This window comes from Somniosus microcephalus, chromosome 5 (assembly GCF_052327205.1).
Source record: "Somniosus microcephalus isolate GS21.2 chromosome 5, FLI_Smic_1.0, whole genome shotgun sequence".
In the NCBI taxonomy this organism is placed as follows: domain Eukaryota; kingdom Metazoa; phylum Chordata; class Chondrichthyes; order Squaliformes; family Somniosidae; genus Somniosus; species Somniosus microcephalus.
Genome location: NC_140991.1, coordinates 148,399,647 through 148,414,541, shown reverse-complemented (window position 1 = coordinate 148,414,541; position 14,895 = coordinate 148,399,647). Strand labels below are relative to the sequence as shown.

The 14,895-nt window shown below is 39.9% G+C and overlaps 1 protein-coding gene across 1 annotated transcript in view; it reads right to left on the bottom strand.

Annotated features, from left to right (window-relative positions):
- The window catches only part of LOC147117394 (neurexophilin-1), a 168,538-nt gene extending 156,206 nt beyond the window's left edge, over nucleotides 1-12,332 (bottom strand). The window contains exon 1 of the mRNA XM_085988369.1: nucleotides 11,935-12,332. Within this exon, the coding sequence (XP_085844495.1) occupies nucleotides 11,935-11,988 (54 nt within the window). The 5' untranslated portion in view covers nucleotides 11,989-12,332. The remainder of the gene's footprint in view (nucleotides 1-11,934) is intronic.
- Between the last annotated feature and the right edge of the window lie 2,563 nt (nucleotides 12,333-14,895).

Below are 14,895 nucleotides of genomic sequence, written 5' to 3'. Positions count from 1 at the left end.
GCCAACTGTTCTGGGATACGCAGTTACATTACTGTGTATCTGAAGAAGAAATCCGGAGAGAGTATTTGCCGACTGATAGCAATTAGAAACAGCCTCTAAATGGGTTACTACTAATTACCCTTGGTGTCATGTAGGTAACAGAATGGTGAACAAAAAATAAACCCAGAGAGTGCTGCGAAAGAAAGAACGATATAATTATAAAAAATAAATCGTAGACATAAAAATTGTTCAAATATTCATATTGTAATGATCATGTTCTCGGCAACACCAATGTGCATTCGTGCTTATGACAAACTTTCTATAATCCAGGTAGTTTAGTAGAATATATGCAGTTTTTTTATAACCTAAAGAAGTACCTAATTTCTGCAGTACAATAAATGGGCTGCACGTATAACGTGTATTAGAGGTCAGTATAATGGTTATGGGGGTGGACCGTGTAACCTCCGACACGTTTCTCATTCTACTTAACAACCCTTTGCCTATTCGTAATTAGATAGCCCACTCCCCTAAGTATACTAAGTAATTTAGGGTTTAATGTGCTCACTAGCTCGGGAGACTTGAAGAAAAGACGTGTATGGTCTGGTATTAGCTTTATCTAACAATGCATTGATACTTGAACGGACCTAGTAACTCCTAAACCACCTCGTTAAAATCTACTAGCACAACACGGCTTAAAAGTGTCCTCTTCCTATCACTAAGACCTTTAGTGATTTGTTAAGTGCCTTTCCTGCAGTTATTGAAGGTCGGATGACTGACAGACTTTTGCATTGTCTATATTATTCTGCTTTTCAGTCATTTTCAGAAGCAAGTGTAGAACATTTTACAAAGGTTAGTATCTACGGCGACAATATTAAAGTCGGCAGCATTTGGGTAAGTGGGCCAATGTTACAAGAACTGTAGACGTCACCTCTCTGCTCAGTCTAAAAACTCCTGCGCGCAGCAAGTACATCATATTGGAGTATACCTTTGGAACGTGGTCTCATGGGAAGTGTGTTCTAAAATTATATTAAACCCTTTTATTCATGCAGTCTCAAAGTTTTTTTCTAGATCTTTGTCATTTCTGTTTGTTTCTATTCTGTGCTTTGCCATTGGGGGAGTCTATTCTCGAAGCATGACGGAAGTAGAGGCAGGTTAATTATTCGGAATCATTCTTACCTCCTAAAACTATTCCACATATATTAATTATTCACTAGTCATCAGCTTAGTTTGTTGAAACCGGCGCAAAACGATCACCATATTTCAGACTTTCATGCGGAAATATCCCTTACATGCTGAATACTGACAACACAAGCACCTCCCCAGGAGAAGACCTACGCTAGTGCCTTGAGCAAATCAAATGGGTACAGGAAAGGTAACCACAAACACAGAATGAATTCAGATAGGCCTAATTTGATATTACAATTGGACAGGATGAGAAGCTCATCGACCTGCTAATGTTCAGGTAAGTGCTGCCCCTCTACTTTTTGCAATTCTGTATTTTCGGATTAAATGGGTGACGTCTGGCTCTGCTACACCTTCTCTGCACAACTGAAGTGGTGAAAATAGGAAGCCCAGCTGTTCATCCATCTTACCTCCTGCTCACATCAGCCATTCACTTTGTTCAGGCGTTGGCCGCCTTCGTTCCCATCATGTTCAGTCAATGCGATCCTTTTAGCATCGTTAGTGACGAATTTAATCAAAGTTGTTGTCAGAATCTTTTTTTGTCGGGATATTGTAACATGGTGTAAGTCTGTTGGTGTGTGTCTGTCAGAAATGCCCAGGCCTAGGAAATGTTGCATTAGAATCCTTCCATGTGACCTATATTGCATTTGAAACCGTCCTGTGTGCACAATTATAGACGAAACCATATTGAAAGCGTTTCACGAGTGGTGGGATACTTTTTATAATGCACATATTGCACACGACTGCAGATATTTGGTACGGAAATAACGAGTAACGCTAATATCCTGCCTTGACTTTCCCCGTTGACTCTACTCTCCTACTTCAATATTATTCATTAATGTCACTTACACTCACATGTATAAGACTAGTTGGCATCAACTAGCTTGTTTTTATAGTTGGGAATATGGCATAAAAGTTGTTATTTCCATACAAAATAGCAGACTGGATTTATATCTACTCTGGCAATCACGTCTTCCAATTCTAACCAAAACATTAAGGTTACTCCTTTTGTCATCTAATCCTAAAGTTACCAAATCCCTCCAAGGCTTCGCCCCTCAATATCTCTGTAACCTCCTCCAGCCTACAGCCCTGCCAGATCGCTGCTCGCTGCCTCTTCAGCATCCCGATTTTAATCGCTCCACCATTGGCCCAGCTGCCTAGGTCCTACACTCTGTAATTTCTTCCCTAAGCCTCTCTATCCCTCTCTCCTCCTTTAAGACGCTCCTACCTCTTTGACCAAACTTTTGGTCAGTGTCCTAAAATCTCTTTATGTGGCTTGGTGTCAAATTGTGCTTGATTAAGCTCCTGTGAAGAGTCTTGAGCCGTTTTACTACGTTAAAGGCGCTATATAAATGCAAGTTGTTGTTGAAACAGCAGTCAATTCCCAATCGTTTCGCATTTCTGTGTAACTGACTAAACGCTGCCATCCGGTCTGAGTTGAGAACAAAACGGTTCTGGACTCACCCGTAAAGTTCACGTGCTGGTCTGTTATAATTGTGCTTTGCAGATGCAAGCATGAATAATGCCAGTGACCTTTCTGACATTAAATGATGGCAGAATGCACACAAATTGCAGACTACCTTTTATGACTTTGGAACTGACACCACGCTTAGATTTTCTATCCTGACAACACTTTTCCATGGTAATGGAAGGCTTGTGCTAAAGTGATCCGGATGGGCAGTGTGGCCGGAGCTCCAATGTAATGCCAACAGGTGTCGTGTGGCAACAGTATTCGACCTGAAGGGCAACGCTTCTGCTGGGACCTCAAGTACATTAGGATCATGAAGTAGAAACAGGAGAGTCCCGCCGAGCGGGCTCTATCTATCCTCCTGGTATTTTTCAGCTCCCACTATTGGTCGCAGTTACAGATAAAACAGTTTAGTGCCATATTGTGGTGGTGGGGTGTCCTGTCCTGCCCACCAGGAAATCCGAAAATACTGCCCGCAGCTCAGTGTGTTAAAAATGCTGCCCGTCAGCTGAACCCAACAGCGAAGTACCTCGGCACTTTTATTTAAAATAAAAAATAAAATGTCTGGTTGTTCCTGCAGGTGAAGTGAGCAGATATTCTGATTTTTGGTCGCCACAACAAAGATTTGCAATTTTGCGAAACTTCCACTTACTTCTTGCGTGCAGACTTGATAAGAAAACCCCACTGCACTTACCATTAGCTGGGTCAATAGCCTAGGACAAAGGGCATGACTATCTCAGCGCTGCAAGATCTTTCTGCGGCGTGCCATGGTCTTAAACCATGTACCGTTCAATAACTTATTATCAACACTTGCTCGTGAGGCGACTCGCGCTCAACACAGCAAATTCCAGTCAGAATGTTTGATTTTTTTCCAGGTATTTGGTTATAGAAAAACTCTTTATACGTGAACTTAATGGAAATTACAGTCAGCAACATAGTGGGCAAAATGATTTGCAGAGGGAGCTAGGATAGCAAGGTTGTGATGAGGGTAGGTAGTTTGTTTTTTAGTCAGGCGACATATAATACAAGATAACAAGGTCAGTCCAGGCAGCTTTCGTAAAGTTGGTCATTTCAACTGAACCGTTCGCCACTCTTAGTGTTTTCTTACACATTAGTAACTTTTTTGTTTTGAAGAGTTTGGTAGAAGATGCATCAAATGTGAACTTGATGGCGCGCAAAATGCAAGCAACTTTTTTGAGACTATAAATTACGAGTTGATATAAAATGCGCAGAATATTAAAGAGCCATCATTTCGAATTTTCAGCAGATCTGTTTTTGTGAGCAATATGCATAATGTGCTTGGTGTATGAAATTATGGGCCACAAAAAACAACACAAATAACAAAACTTCTGCTAATTTCAGACGATGCTTAAGCAAACCGGAAGGTGGGTTTATAACGCGCTTTCTGATCATGTCCTCAGCACTTCTCAAAGTGCTTTACAATCAGTGGATTACTTTTCAGGGGCAGTCACTGTTTGTAATTATTGTTCTGTAAGAATTAGTGTTTTAATTGTGTAATTTGCAAGTTGTTGTCGTTAGTTTGGGATAATGTTGAATAATTAAGTAATTTCTCTCTCATTCACCTCATTTGGTGAACAAGTACAAGAGAAAAGTGACAGTGAAATGTAACATGTCTAGAAAGAATCAGATGTGAAAATATGCTTTTTAGAGCAGCAAAGATTATTATAATTTGTTGCAATAACTATTGCCATTAGTTATGTGTATATCAGCCATATTACAGGGTAAGCGGATTAAATATTGGAAACGACTCCATAACGCCCCTCCCCCGCCCCCCCCCCCCCAAAGAAAACCCGCTAATGTAGCATTGCAATGGTTTATATCTGAATATAGCACACGGTCCATCTTCCACTGCAATATATGTGCATCTTGAGAAAAACAGCAAGTGTGACAATACAGTAAGTGCGCTGCAGTGCGCACAATGGGATGTTTTGCGCGATAAAGTGAAAGCAGCTCCCTACGGTATCAATTCATGGGATGTAATTCCTTTAGATTAAACTTGTTTTCTTTGATGGTGCCTGGTTAGTTTTAATTCCGCCATAAAAACACAGTCGGCGATCTCTTAGAACTTCATAAAAGATATCTAAATAAAGCAACTCCACAATCCAATTAATTGTGTTACAACAATCATCGCTGTCCATCAATGAATAATTGTGTTTTACTATAGATATTGAAAACTAAGCACACTCATAGTAAAAAAAATCCTTGCTTTTATGTTAGCATGTGTTACAGTTGCCAAATACAATCTGGTTGCTGATTAGGACAAATTGTTCATAGTACGTGAAAATTGTACTTTTCTTGAAACTCAAAAAATATATAATGTAAATTGTCATCCGCCTAAAAATCAGTACTTTTAGCAGTTGTACTTTTGCAGTGAAATACGGCCGAGTTTGTATATTGTTCCCATTGCGCTGGTGTTCCCAGGTCCAGACTGCCATCTGGAGCTGTAGTAGGACGCGACAGCCAGTGCAATCATTGCTGTACACATACAGCAACTTTCCAAAGCACGATGCTCCACCAAAGATTGGGTTCAAATAGAATGACTGATCTCGGGATGTGTTTGCTTTGTCATATCGGCGTGTCTGCAGGTTCTTTTTGTACTGCGCTGGGTTGCCTTGGGCTTTGCAAATATGTTCCTGATGGCAGGGCCCGATATGAGCCTATCTCTCTCTTATTGCTTTCCCCTGCCTCTGGATCCCGGTAATCGGAATTAAAATACTTGAAGATTTTATCTGTGTGTCAGAACCAATTCGGTGATTTTGTTTTGTGGGTGGGGTATTGCTTTTTGTTTCCCGGTACAATAAATCCTCTTAGTGAAACAACTGAAGCCCACTTTCACTTGGAAGAAGTCTTACAGGCAAATCGCAACTATGCAGGTAATAAAACGCACGATGAAAACTTCAGCAGCATCTACTTTACGAACTGTAGTCAGCTTCAAACCAATTTGATCAAGTTCAGATCAGTTCTCACCACTATGAGTGGGATACTGAGAAAACACAGCCTGTAATACTCAAGCGTTTATAACAAAGGAACGTAGTCAGTTATATCAAATTGAAAGGTAACAATGCATTTTTATTGCGTTACAGAGTTCAACAAATGTCCATAAAAGATCAAGAAATGTACCACAGTTTGTCTGAAGGCTGCATATTCTAATTAAAAAAACTACACCGCGTTTCTTTTTAATTGAAGTGTCTTTTCCGGTGTAGATAAAAAACATAAGAATGCCACTCTGCTGGAACACCGGTCCCTCTCTTGCCAACCTTCCTGACACATTGGCTATCAAATAATGTCAGTGAAAGATGTTGCTTTATATGTAAAGATGATTGCATCGCTGGGACATTTAATAACGCTGAGAAATTACAAAACGACCATTTCCCTCAATCGTAAATCCAGAAGCGACATCTATCATTTTGTCTTTTCCATCGCTAGGCGCTGTAATTAATATCCATTAAGTAAGCATGTAATATGAATGGTGCAGTGAATATCCACTCCAGTATTGCATTTAAATCGGCGTTAAATAGGTGAAGCTTTTACATGGCTAATATCACTTCTTCCAATTATTGAAACCCTCGCTAACCCTCTGCATTGGGGAACTCAAACTCACATTGGACTTTGTTTATATGTGAAGTGTTAGAGCAACTGGCAATGATAACATGGCCACGGAAATCGTGATGGAAAGCCCCTCAGCATTTGGTATCTATTAAATATCATACTCCGTTATTTCCAGGATAGAATATCACTGCTTCGGGCTACAGTTGAAGTGATGCCTTTTAATGGAATGTGATAGAAAATCTTTAATTAACAACTAGCAAAAGTGGAATTCACAGCAGTTACTGCCAACAGTTACATTACCCACAGCCCGCTTTACTGGCCTACAGTGCCATGCAGCACCAAATGACTAAGATATGACTTGTAAGCGAACAAACGAGTTTGTTGTCTGAATGTTGCGTTATATTACCAACAAATGGCTGACTGACAAATCTCCGATTAATATTCACTGCGAAGCGCTATATTAATTACAGGGGTTCGTATTGTCCTTTTGTCATTCAATTATGTAATCTTTTACCCCAAGTCATCTTTATATGCGGGTATTTCGCAAATTCACTTCGAAAAGCTGTTTTAAAAAAGACAAAAAAGCGTGTTTTTAAATCAGATTTTCTATCTTCTATCAAATTGCGTCAGGTATTCTTGGAGTGGTGTGCGACAGAGCAAACAAAAGAAATCGCTGATAATATTCATCCTGGGAGCACTTTCATTAAACGTAATTCATCCGACTTTCAAGCTGAATTGAGTGACATACTTACAGCACAGCCCTTTTACTACTGGTGGAAATCAAGCTTTTTATTTCACTTTATTGTCACTTCGGTAAAATGCAACACATCAACATGACAATCTCCTGTGTATAACATTCTTCAACTGTGTTTACAGAGCGTCACGTAGGTTGTTTAAGTTTGATTTACAAGGGACGCGGGTGTAAACTATCAGCATAATCTTGTATTGTGCACAAGAATGCTTTGCTTTCTACCTGCCAATCGCCCGATCAGCAGCAGTTAGGAATGCCAAGATAATTCTGTTTGTAAAGGGTCGGTAGTCATTTCTGTAAAAGAGAGCGGCTTCCAATATTCCTGCTCGCATTAACCAGAAATAAAACCGCCTCTGTACTGCGAAACGCGCAAATTAATCCCGGATAAGTACCGAATTTAGTCAGTTCGATAAACGTCTGAGATTTCGGTTTCTTAGTTGTACGTTAATCAAACCCAAATGTTTGACTTGCGGCGCTCTCTATGTCTACCCGGAAATCCAAATAATATTATTTTAGAAAGTTATATAAAAAACCTGAAATCGTTCCGTTAATGGCATTTATGTTTTATTGCAATCACACATGTCTAACTTACTCGCACAACAACCCTACACACTCCTTCAGCTGTTTTCACAGTCTTGAAGAAATCCTTCCGGACTGCAGCCATACACCTATTTTATATCTATTGGCTCTTCAAAACATTAGTTATTACAACCTGGAATTCCAAGACAAGCAAATACATGCCACTATTGTTAGTGCTGACATCCCCTTCCTATTAAATAACCAGTTAAAAGGAACATAAATGCCATTTGAAGTCTTGGAGGGAAACGAGCATTGAATATCTTTGGGAAACAAGTCTGATACATGTGTGTGTATATCAACTTACATACATACACATATATTTGCACAGGCCTCGTCAGGGCAACTCATCGCGAATATATTTACATTAAAGCGATCAGTATATTGTGTACACAGATCCGTTATTAATGTTCCATTCACCTTTAGATTGGGCTTCAGACTTGGTTCGCCAGTCAATAGTTTCGGTAACCCCGAGCAGAGGAGAACACTGAACAGCGCCAACTACTGGTCAAACGGAGACGAGTTACTTCATTCAACGAATATGCTGTCCAAGCCAAAAATCCAACATGTACCAACCCGGTCCCTCTCGCCCCACAAATATATACTTGTGGAAAAAGTGGCTTTAAAATAGAGCTCAAGGATATCTGTAGAAAGCAAAACTTTCTAGCTTCAGGGTATGGGCTTTCTTAACAGCACGTTTTAAAGGATTAAGTAATATTGAATAATGTTTAGTATGATTGATATATTCATTATAAATGACCATTCCCTCACTATAAAAACTACAAAACGGTATTAAAAATATACCAGATGCATTAGCAATGGAGCGGTTCTAACAGTCTGAAGCGAAGTTGATGGGGGTAAACGTTCTACACAACTGATAGCCGATGTTCTGACATTTTGTCAACAGTTGTTATTGCTACTTTGAGAAAGGAAGGTCTCAGTTATGTCGTTACGGACTCTGCCTGTTTGACAATAAATACATTCATGAAATGCTTCATTAATTTGTCATAAATGCAACCGAATGAATGCAGAACCATTCCAGAAATGTGTAATACACCTTGGTGACGGAGCCATCAAAATTATTGAAAATTTGGAAAACATCCGCCAAGGCAACTTTGTTATTTACTGTACGGTAGTGCAATGAAATGATATTCAACAATGATAAGCCCAAAGCAGACATGACGTTTATATATGCATAATGTATGAATAGTATCGACAATGATGCAAAACAAAAATAATTAAATAGTCCTTTTGGCATCATAATTATTGTTGCCCAGACTTTCCCCTAATCTGCACAAAGTTGAAAACGCCGTGGTTATTACCAGCAAGACAGATTCGGAAGCATAATGCTATATTTCAATTTATTTTTGCTCGTAATTACATAGCCTTTATTTATATTGCCAATATATACTATATCCTCCCTATGCCTTCATAGGAAGGAAATCCTTTGCACACCCTTGCGTCCCAGCTTGACCCTTGCTGGAAGGAATGGCTCTGAACGCCTGTCCATTCGGATAGCTAGGCGTGTGCCATATGTTTCAGTCGCCTCCCAGCTGATTGTCTTCATCCCTTTATAAAACAGCTGTCCATTGCTTCATCATTTCCTTCTCTTGCCCAAGGCTTGGATCTATCCGGTGTTTGGCTAGTGTCCAGGAATGCATCTTTCAAAGCCTGCAGATAGCTTGTAAAAGAGTTTTCTCGCCCTGTGCTTCAGGGTAGACCAAAGTCCAGTGTATAGCTGGAGTGGGGGGATGGGACAGGTCCGCTATCTGTGGAAGAAAACTACCTGTTCTTTTCAGTATGACAATTCCCGCCTTATTCTATTGTCAAAAGAGTTTTATTTTCTCTCACAACACACACTTGAATACGATGTGTCGATTTATATTTCCGTATTGTTGTTTAACAAAAACAAACATTGTCCAGTATTTGCCCCATATAAGTAAGTGTAAAGGAGTTCAGAAAAGTTGTCTTTAAAATCTCCATCTCTGGGTAAGACTACAGGAATGTTATGTTGACATTGTGGTTTTGCTTCATTATTAGGAATTGTAGTTTACAATTTCCTGGAGGATATAAAATTAGGTCTGAGATGTGTCTATTTAATAATAAACGTCCCTGTGTTTAAATTCAACATTTCTTCGAATTGGAGAATAAAGGAGCCTCACCTATATTCAATAAACATGTTTTAATTAATTGTTCATCTATTCCTCAGCATGCCACAAAGTGTTTGATGTCCCCTTGTAACAGTCACCCGAAATTAGCCCATTATAAGCTAGCTTTTTGTGATCCGTGTGCTTAAAGCTTTGCAGTTCATTTTAATCCATGATTGTTCAATAGTTCGAGACCTGCTCGAATTCCCTGTCCCCATTTAAGCTCTTTTAACTGTTTTATTAGAGTCTTTGATAACATTGTACCATCATTGAACAGGTCGTTTATTTGACTTTAAAAATACTATCTCTATACAATATTGTGTATATTTCTACCAATTCATTGGAAATTTAATTTCACTAGTATAGGATAAATATTAGGACTGCCACACCTTATTGTACTGACGAGTTTGCACTGAGAAAGCATTACAGCTAATGAAGTCTGTAACTAAGTGATAATTAAATCAGCATCATTTGCAGATTGAATGGTTTTGAAAAGCTCCCAATTCACAATTACAAGAAAATGAATGCGGCTATCGTGAAAACAGTACACGAAAACAAGCCTTCCTCCACTGCGGCAATACCAGAAAAGATGGACTGCAACTCCCCAAAAATGTGCACGGATTTTAAAGTGTTGGAAAGTAACCAAAGCCATTTGTCAATTAGGAACAATTTCTTAGAGTTTTAAAATGCTAGTAGTTGTGAGCTGGATGACTCTGGTGGGTTAAATGTTTAATTTCTCTCAGTTGCTATCAGCTGTGTAACAAAAGGCCTCTTGGTGCGTTCCAGAAGTTAACCATTGGATGCTTGAATCTTGCATGTGTCCTAAGCAAGTGGGCTCCAGCTAAATGAATTTAAAAACAGAATATAATATATGCACAACTATATAATAAAATGTATATATCTTATGAAGATTATTTTCGCGTCTTTCTTTTGAGCTTTCTGTTTGTTCCCTTTCTCTTTATTTCACGGTCTGTTTTTCGTCCTCCACATGGTCCTTTTCTCAATCATTTTATCGCTTCATCACTTCTTTTACCCCTTTCTGTCTCGGTTTTTGTGCCACTTTCGTGCTGCTTATTCCATTGTTACATTATTTATTTACTCGTTTTAACAATTTGAGGAACACACCAGTTAAATGCATCCCGCAATCCTACTTGTACAATCTTTACCGGGGTATTGAAAATAACTCGAGTCTGCAGGTAAATTGGTCAGAGTTATAAGGTCAAATTTCAACCTCAATGTCCCACAGCACAATCTACCAAGTAACGCAGATGGAGAGTTAGAAATAATAAATATGTATCCATTGTGTTGAAAGAGGCGCTGGGTCCCTAGCAATAAAATGTATGCCTTCCTCACCCTAAACCGCACAGTTAAGCATGTTCTTGAAGAGCATTCTGCGATCTACAGCACTCTCTATCGGCGTAATGTTGTAACTACAACCAGTGCCGCTCTATACTCCATATTACAAGAAGCAACTCTACAGAGACCACCAGTATTAGTGCCCAAGACCCCATGCGTTCTTCGGTAAGACGTGCTTGCATTTTTAACCGTTAAAAGACCTTAAAAGGACTACAAAAGGCACCACATAAAATAAAAAGAAAGTGAAGTTGTTGACAAAAATGTTTATGTGACGACCTCAGGATCGCCAGGAATGTTGCTGATGTTTGAGCAAAAGTAACTATCATGTGGTTTCGTGATTCATCTGAAGTGAGAGAACTCGCACTGACACTGATGCATGAGAAAACAACAATACTTTCGCGAATCGAGCCGACTCCTTGTTATCCCGACCTGAAGAATGTGCAACTCTGATAGGGCTCCTTTGATTTTTTCCTACCAGTTGTACATTTGTCAGCTGATACGCTGTACATATTCTCTCCGATTCTCCATTCAGCTCACACTTTTTCATGTTGCAATCAAAAATCAGCAAATCTGAGAGCATTTATTTTCAGGAACTGAAATAAGGACTCCCAAATTTCCAGCCTTTTACAATCCCTTTGTTTCTGCCGCCAGTCGGTATAAATCGAGACCTTTGGTATAAATACGACGTCTGCTGGAATTTAAACTGTTTAAATGAACCACTGAGCTAAACGTACAGGAAAAGGTTATTATTGTCCTACGACATCAATTCACTAAATCACCAGTGCCATACAATACTCCATGATCCCCTTTGCTGCTCCGCAATGTAACCTGTAAATAGGTAAATAGCCTATCGCCCCCACTACAGCTTTTTAAATATTACATTTATCAAGCGTACGAAAACTTACCAGGTAAAGACTGCTCTGAAGGAGAAGGACAGCGTACCAATAAACAGCCTGCATTCTCCTCTCTTAAACTTCCTCTGCTTTCCCTTTGCTTCTTAACATAGATCCACCTTGTATCCGCCAGAGTAAAGAGGGATCTTTCACGAGCCTGTACATCTAAACAAAAATGAAATTATAGACCCCATGACCACTATACAAGGTTACTTCAGATAAAAAAAATACGATTAAATGCGAATTAATCCAGCAAAACAGTGAAGCAATCTCATAATTCAGTGCCTGCCAAGTTTCAATTCAGGGACGATTAAATCTGATCATTGGTGATCAGCCCCTCTTTGCCGCCGCCTCAACTCGGTTCCAAACGCCAATCGAGCCGGCGCTGGCTGCACTCGAGCACGTCACTGCCCGTGACATCGGGCAGCCGGCTGCCTATCAGAGGCCGGCAGCGCCCCCCAGTCTCAGCAGCAGAGGAGGGGAGGAGAGAAGAGGGGATCGGCCCTGACAGAGCTGCAGGGGGAGGGGGAGACACACCGCTAAACCGCCACAGCAACCACAGCCTTTACATACATGCTCATTCATTAGGCGAGCTTTTTATTTGATTTTTTTAAATGTTAGTCAGCGAGGTAAATGCTTGCCTCGAGGTAATTGCCGCCCTTCTGTTCACTTAGTCAATAGGTAGCTTCATTACTTGATACAGGTGCTTTCAGAGTACAGGCTGGTAAAAGAAAGTGAATCTGCACACTACAGTATCGCCTATAGTACTCCATTTGTTCTGTGCACGCTTGTTGTTTTATTATAAAGTCGCAATCTGATTAGCAATAACAACGGTTCTATTATTCACCAATTCCGCTGCTATTGATTATAATTGTTAGATTGCTAGGATTTCATCAGCTGAATTATAATGTTGACATATTTTATGCTGTTAATCACATTGTTATTATTTCTGCAGACTGACTAGATTATTTTCCTCTCATTAAGACTTCACAAACTGAATAGTCATCGTTCCAATGTTTATATATTTCACACAGATATTTGAACTACTCCGTGACATTATTTTGAAGCATTCATGAGTATATTGTGCATTGTTCTGCACAGATTATTGTTTTGTTTAGGTGTCATGAACTGAACATCATTGCCGCACTCAGATTTTAAGCATGCTTATTATTTGCACTCTTCTGACTCTGAAATACCACTCACGTTGTTTACACAACCAACCTCCCTTTGAATTGGTGTCACCATTATTAATAATATATAATTACCGACGCGTTATCAGACGGATAATAATACCTTATTGATTCACTGGAACTGTGGTAATGATGGTAAGGTGTAACCGGTCGTTTTCGGTACATTGGACTGCATAGATTACAAGCTTCTTATTCTCTCTCAACATAAGGTGCGGAGAGCTTTTTTTAAAAAGAAGAAACCTTATTTTGCTCCCATTTAAGACCAAAGGGTATTCAGTCTGCTTGCAGAATTGTGGTTAAGTGCTGGCAGAGTGAAACACTCCGACCTGCTCCCTCGCGTTTCGAGGATGTAGGGATCGAGAATCCCAACAATAAAAGATTGTTTCTCTCCCCCTCGCACACACATAGGCTGGAGGGAGAGGGATTAATTTGATTATAGCTTACATACCAGGGCCCTCCAGTTGTCCCGGTTCCACAGCGGAACTCGTACGGAGCAGCAGGGTGCTTATGGAGGGGAGGTTCATAGTTGGAAAAGTAGGAGCATGAAGAATGGCAAGGGCAGGATTGTGTGAGAGAAATAAAACATAAACGGGATCTTCCGATGCATTCCATTAGCTGGCGAGGTCTGGATTCGCTGTCTTGTTCTGATTTTTTTTTTATTGCATTTGGAGTAAATGGAGATCTTGCTATGGACGGGGAGCATAACCTACATATTCACAAAAATTAAACAGCTTCTTCATTGACATTTGTGTGTGTGTAAGTGTGGGGTTCCCAGTGCACGAGCCGTCTTCCTTCAAATCCTAATACAGAGAAAGGACTCCCTCAAGAGGGGACAAGCTTCATCTTTAAGTTTCAGAGCAGGCAGCCGAATCCTACAATCTGAAGAGCTGTAGGTGGAAGCGGGACACACAAAGCAGACAGGTCATTTAAAGTTCTGTTTGGGAAGACACATAACGTGACAGAACTATTAAACGGACAGTATTCCCATCTTTGTCGGGGAGGGGGATCTGGGAGCAATGGATATAAGAAGGGGAAGTACAAGAAGGAGTCCATTTATGAAGACACAATGTGGCATCTTGTGACTATTTATGAGCTGTGTTCATCTGGAGTCTAATATTGTGGTACAAATGTTGCTGAAAGGGTCGCTAAAGAGCATTAGAACCGGACTCTGACTCTGATTGGGGTCCTGTGGGGAAAGGGGACTGAAAAGGTTAATTAAGACTTAAACGTGAGATGAGGAGAAAAATATCAGTTCTTGAAATCGGTTTCTTTTTCAAATGCTATGTTTTATTTTATATATATATATATATATGTCTACGAGAATCCAAACAGCCCGCCGTGAGTTTGGTAGCGAGTAGGCTCGAGATGTGAGGATTTCAAATTGGCACCAAGCGATTCCTGGGGCGAGCTCTGAAAAAAAACCTGACACCTTCTGTCATCATTAAGCTCACTGGCGGTGTGAGAATTGTAAAGAATAGTGTGAAGTCAAATATATAATAAAAACACTGGAAGCGCTTGCTGGCCCCGCGGGATCCGTGCTGCTGGAGAACACGATGGAAAGGATTCCTTTACTTTTATGACATGCACAGCACAGATAGTCAGATTTTTCTTTCGCTCCTGCAAACCACATCCCAGCAGAAACAGACCTGAGCACAGATATTTATCATAAATGAAAGTCAAATTAGTTTTACACACACACAATTTCATCATACCGACAATAAAACCATATTATTTTAATAATATAATTGTATTGCAGTCAAAACATGGGCGCCAAATCTCAGTG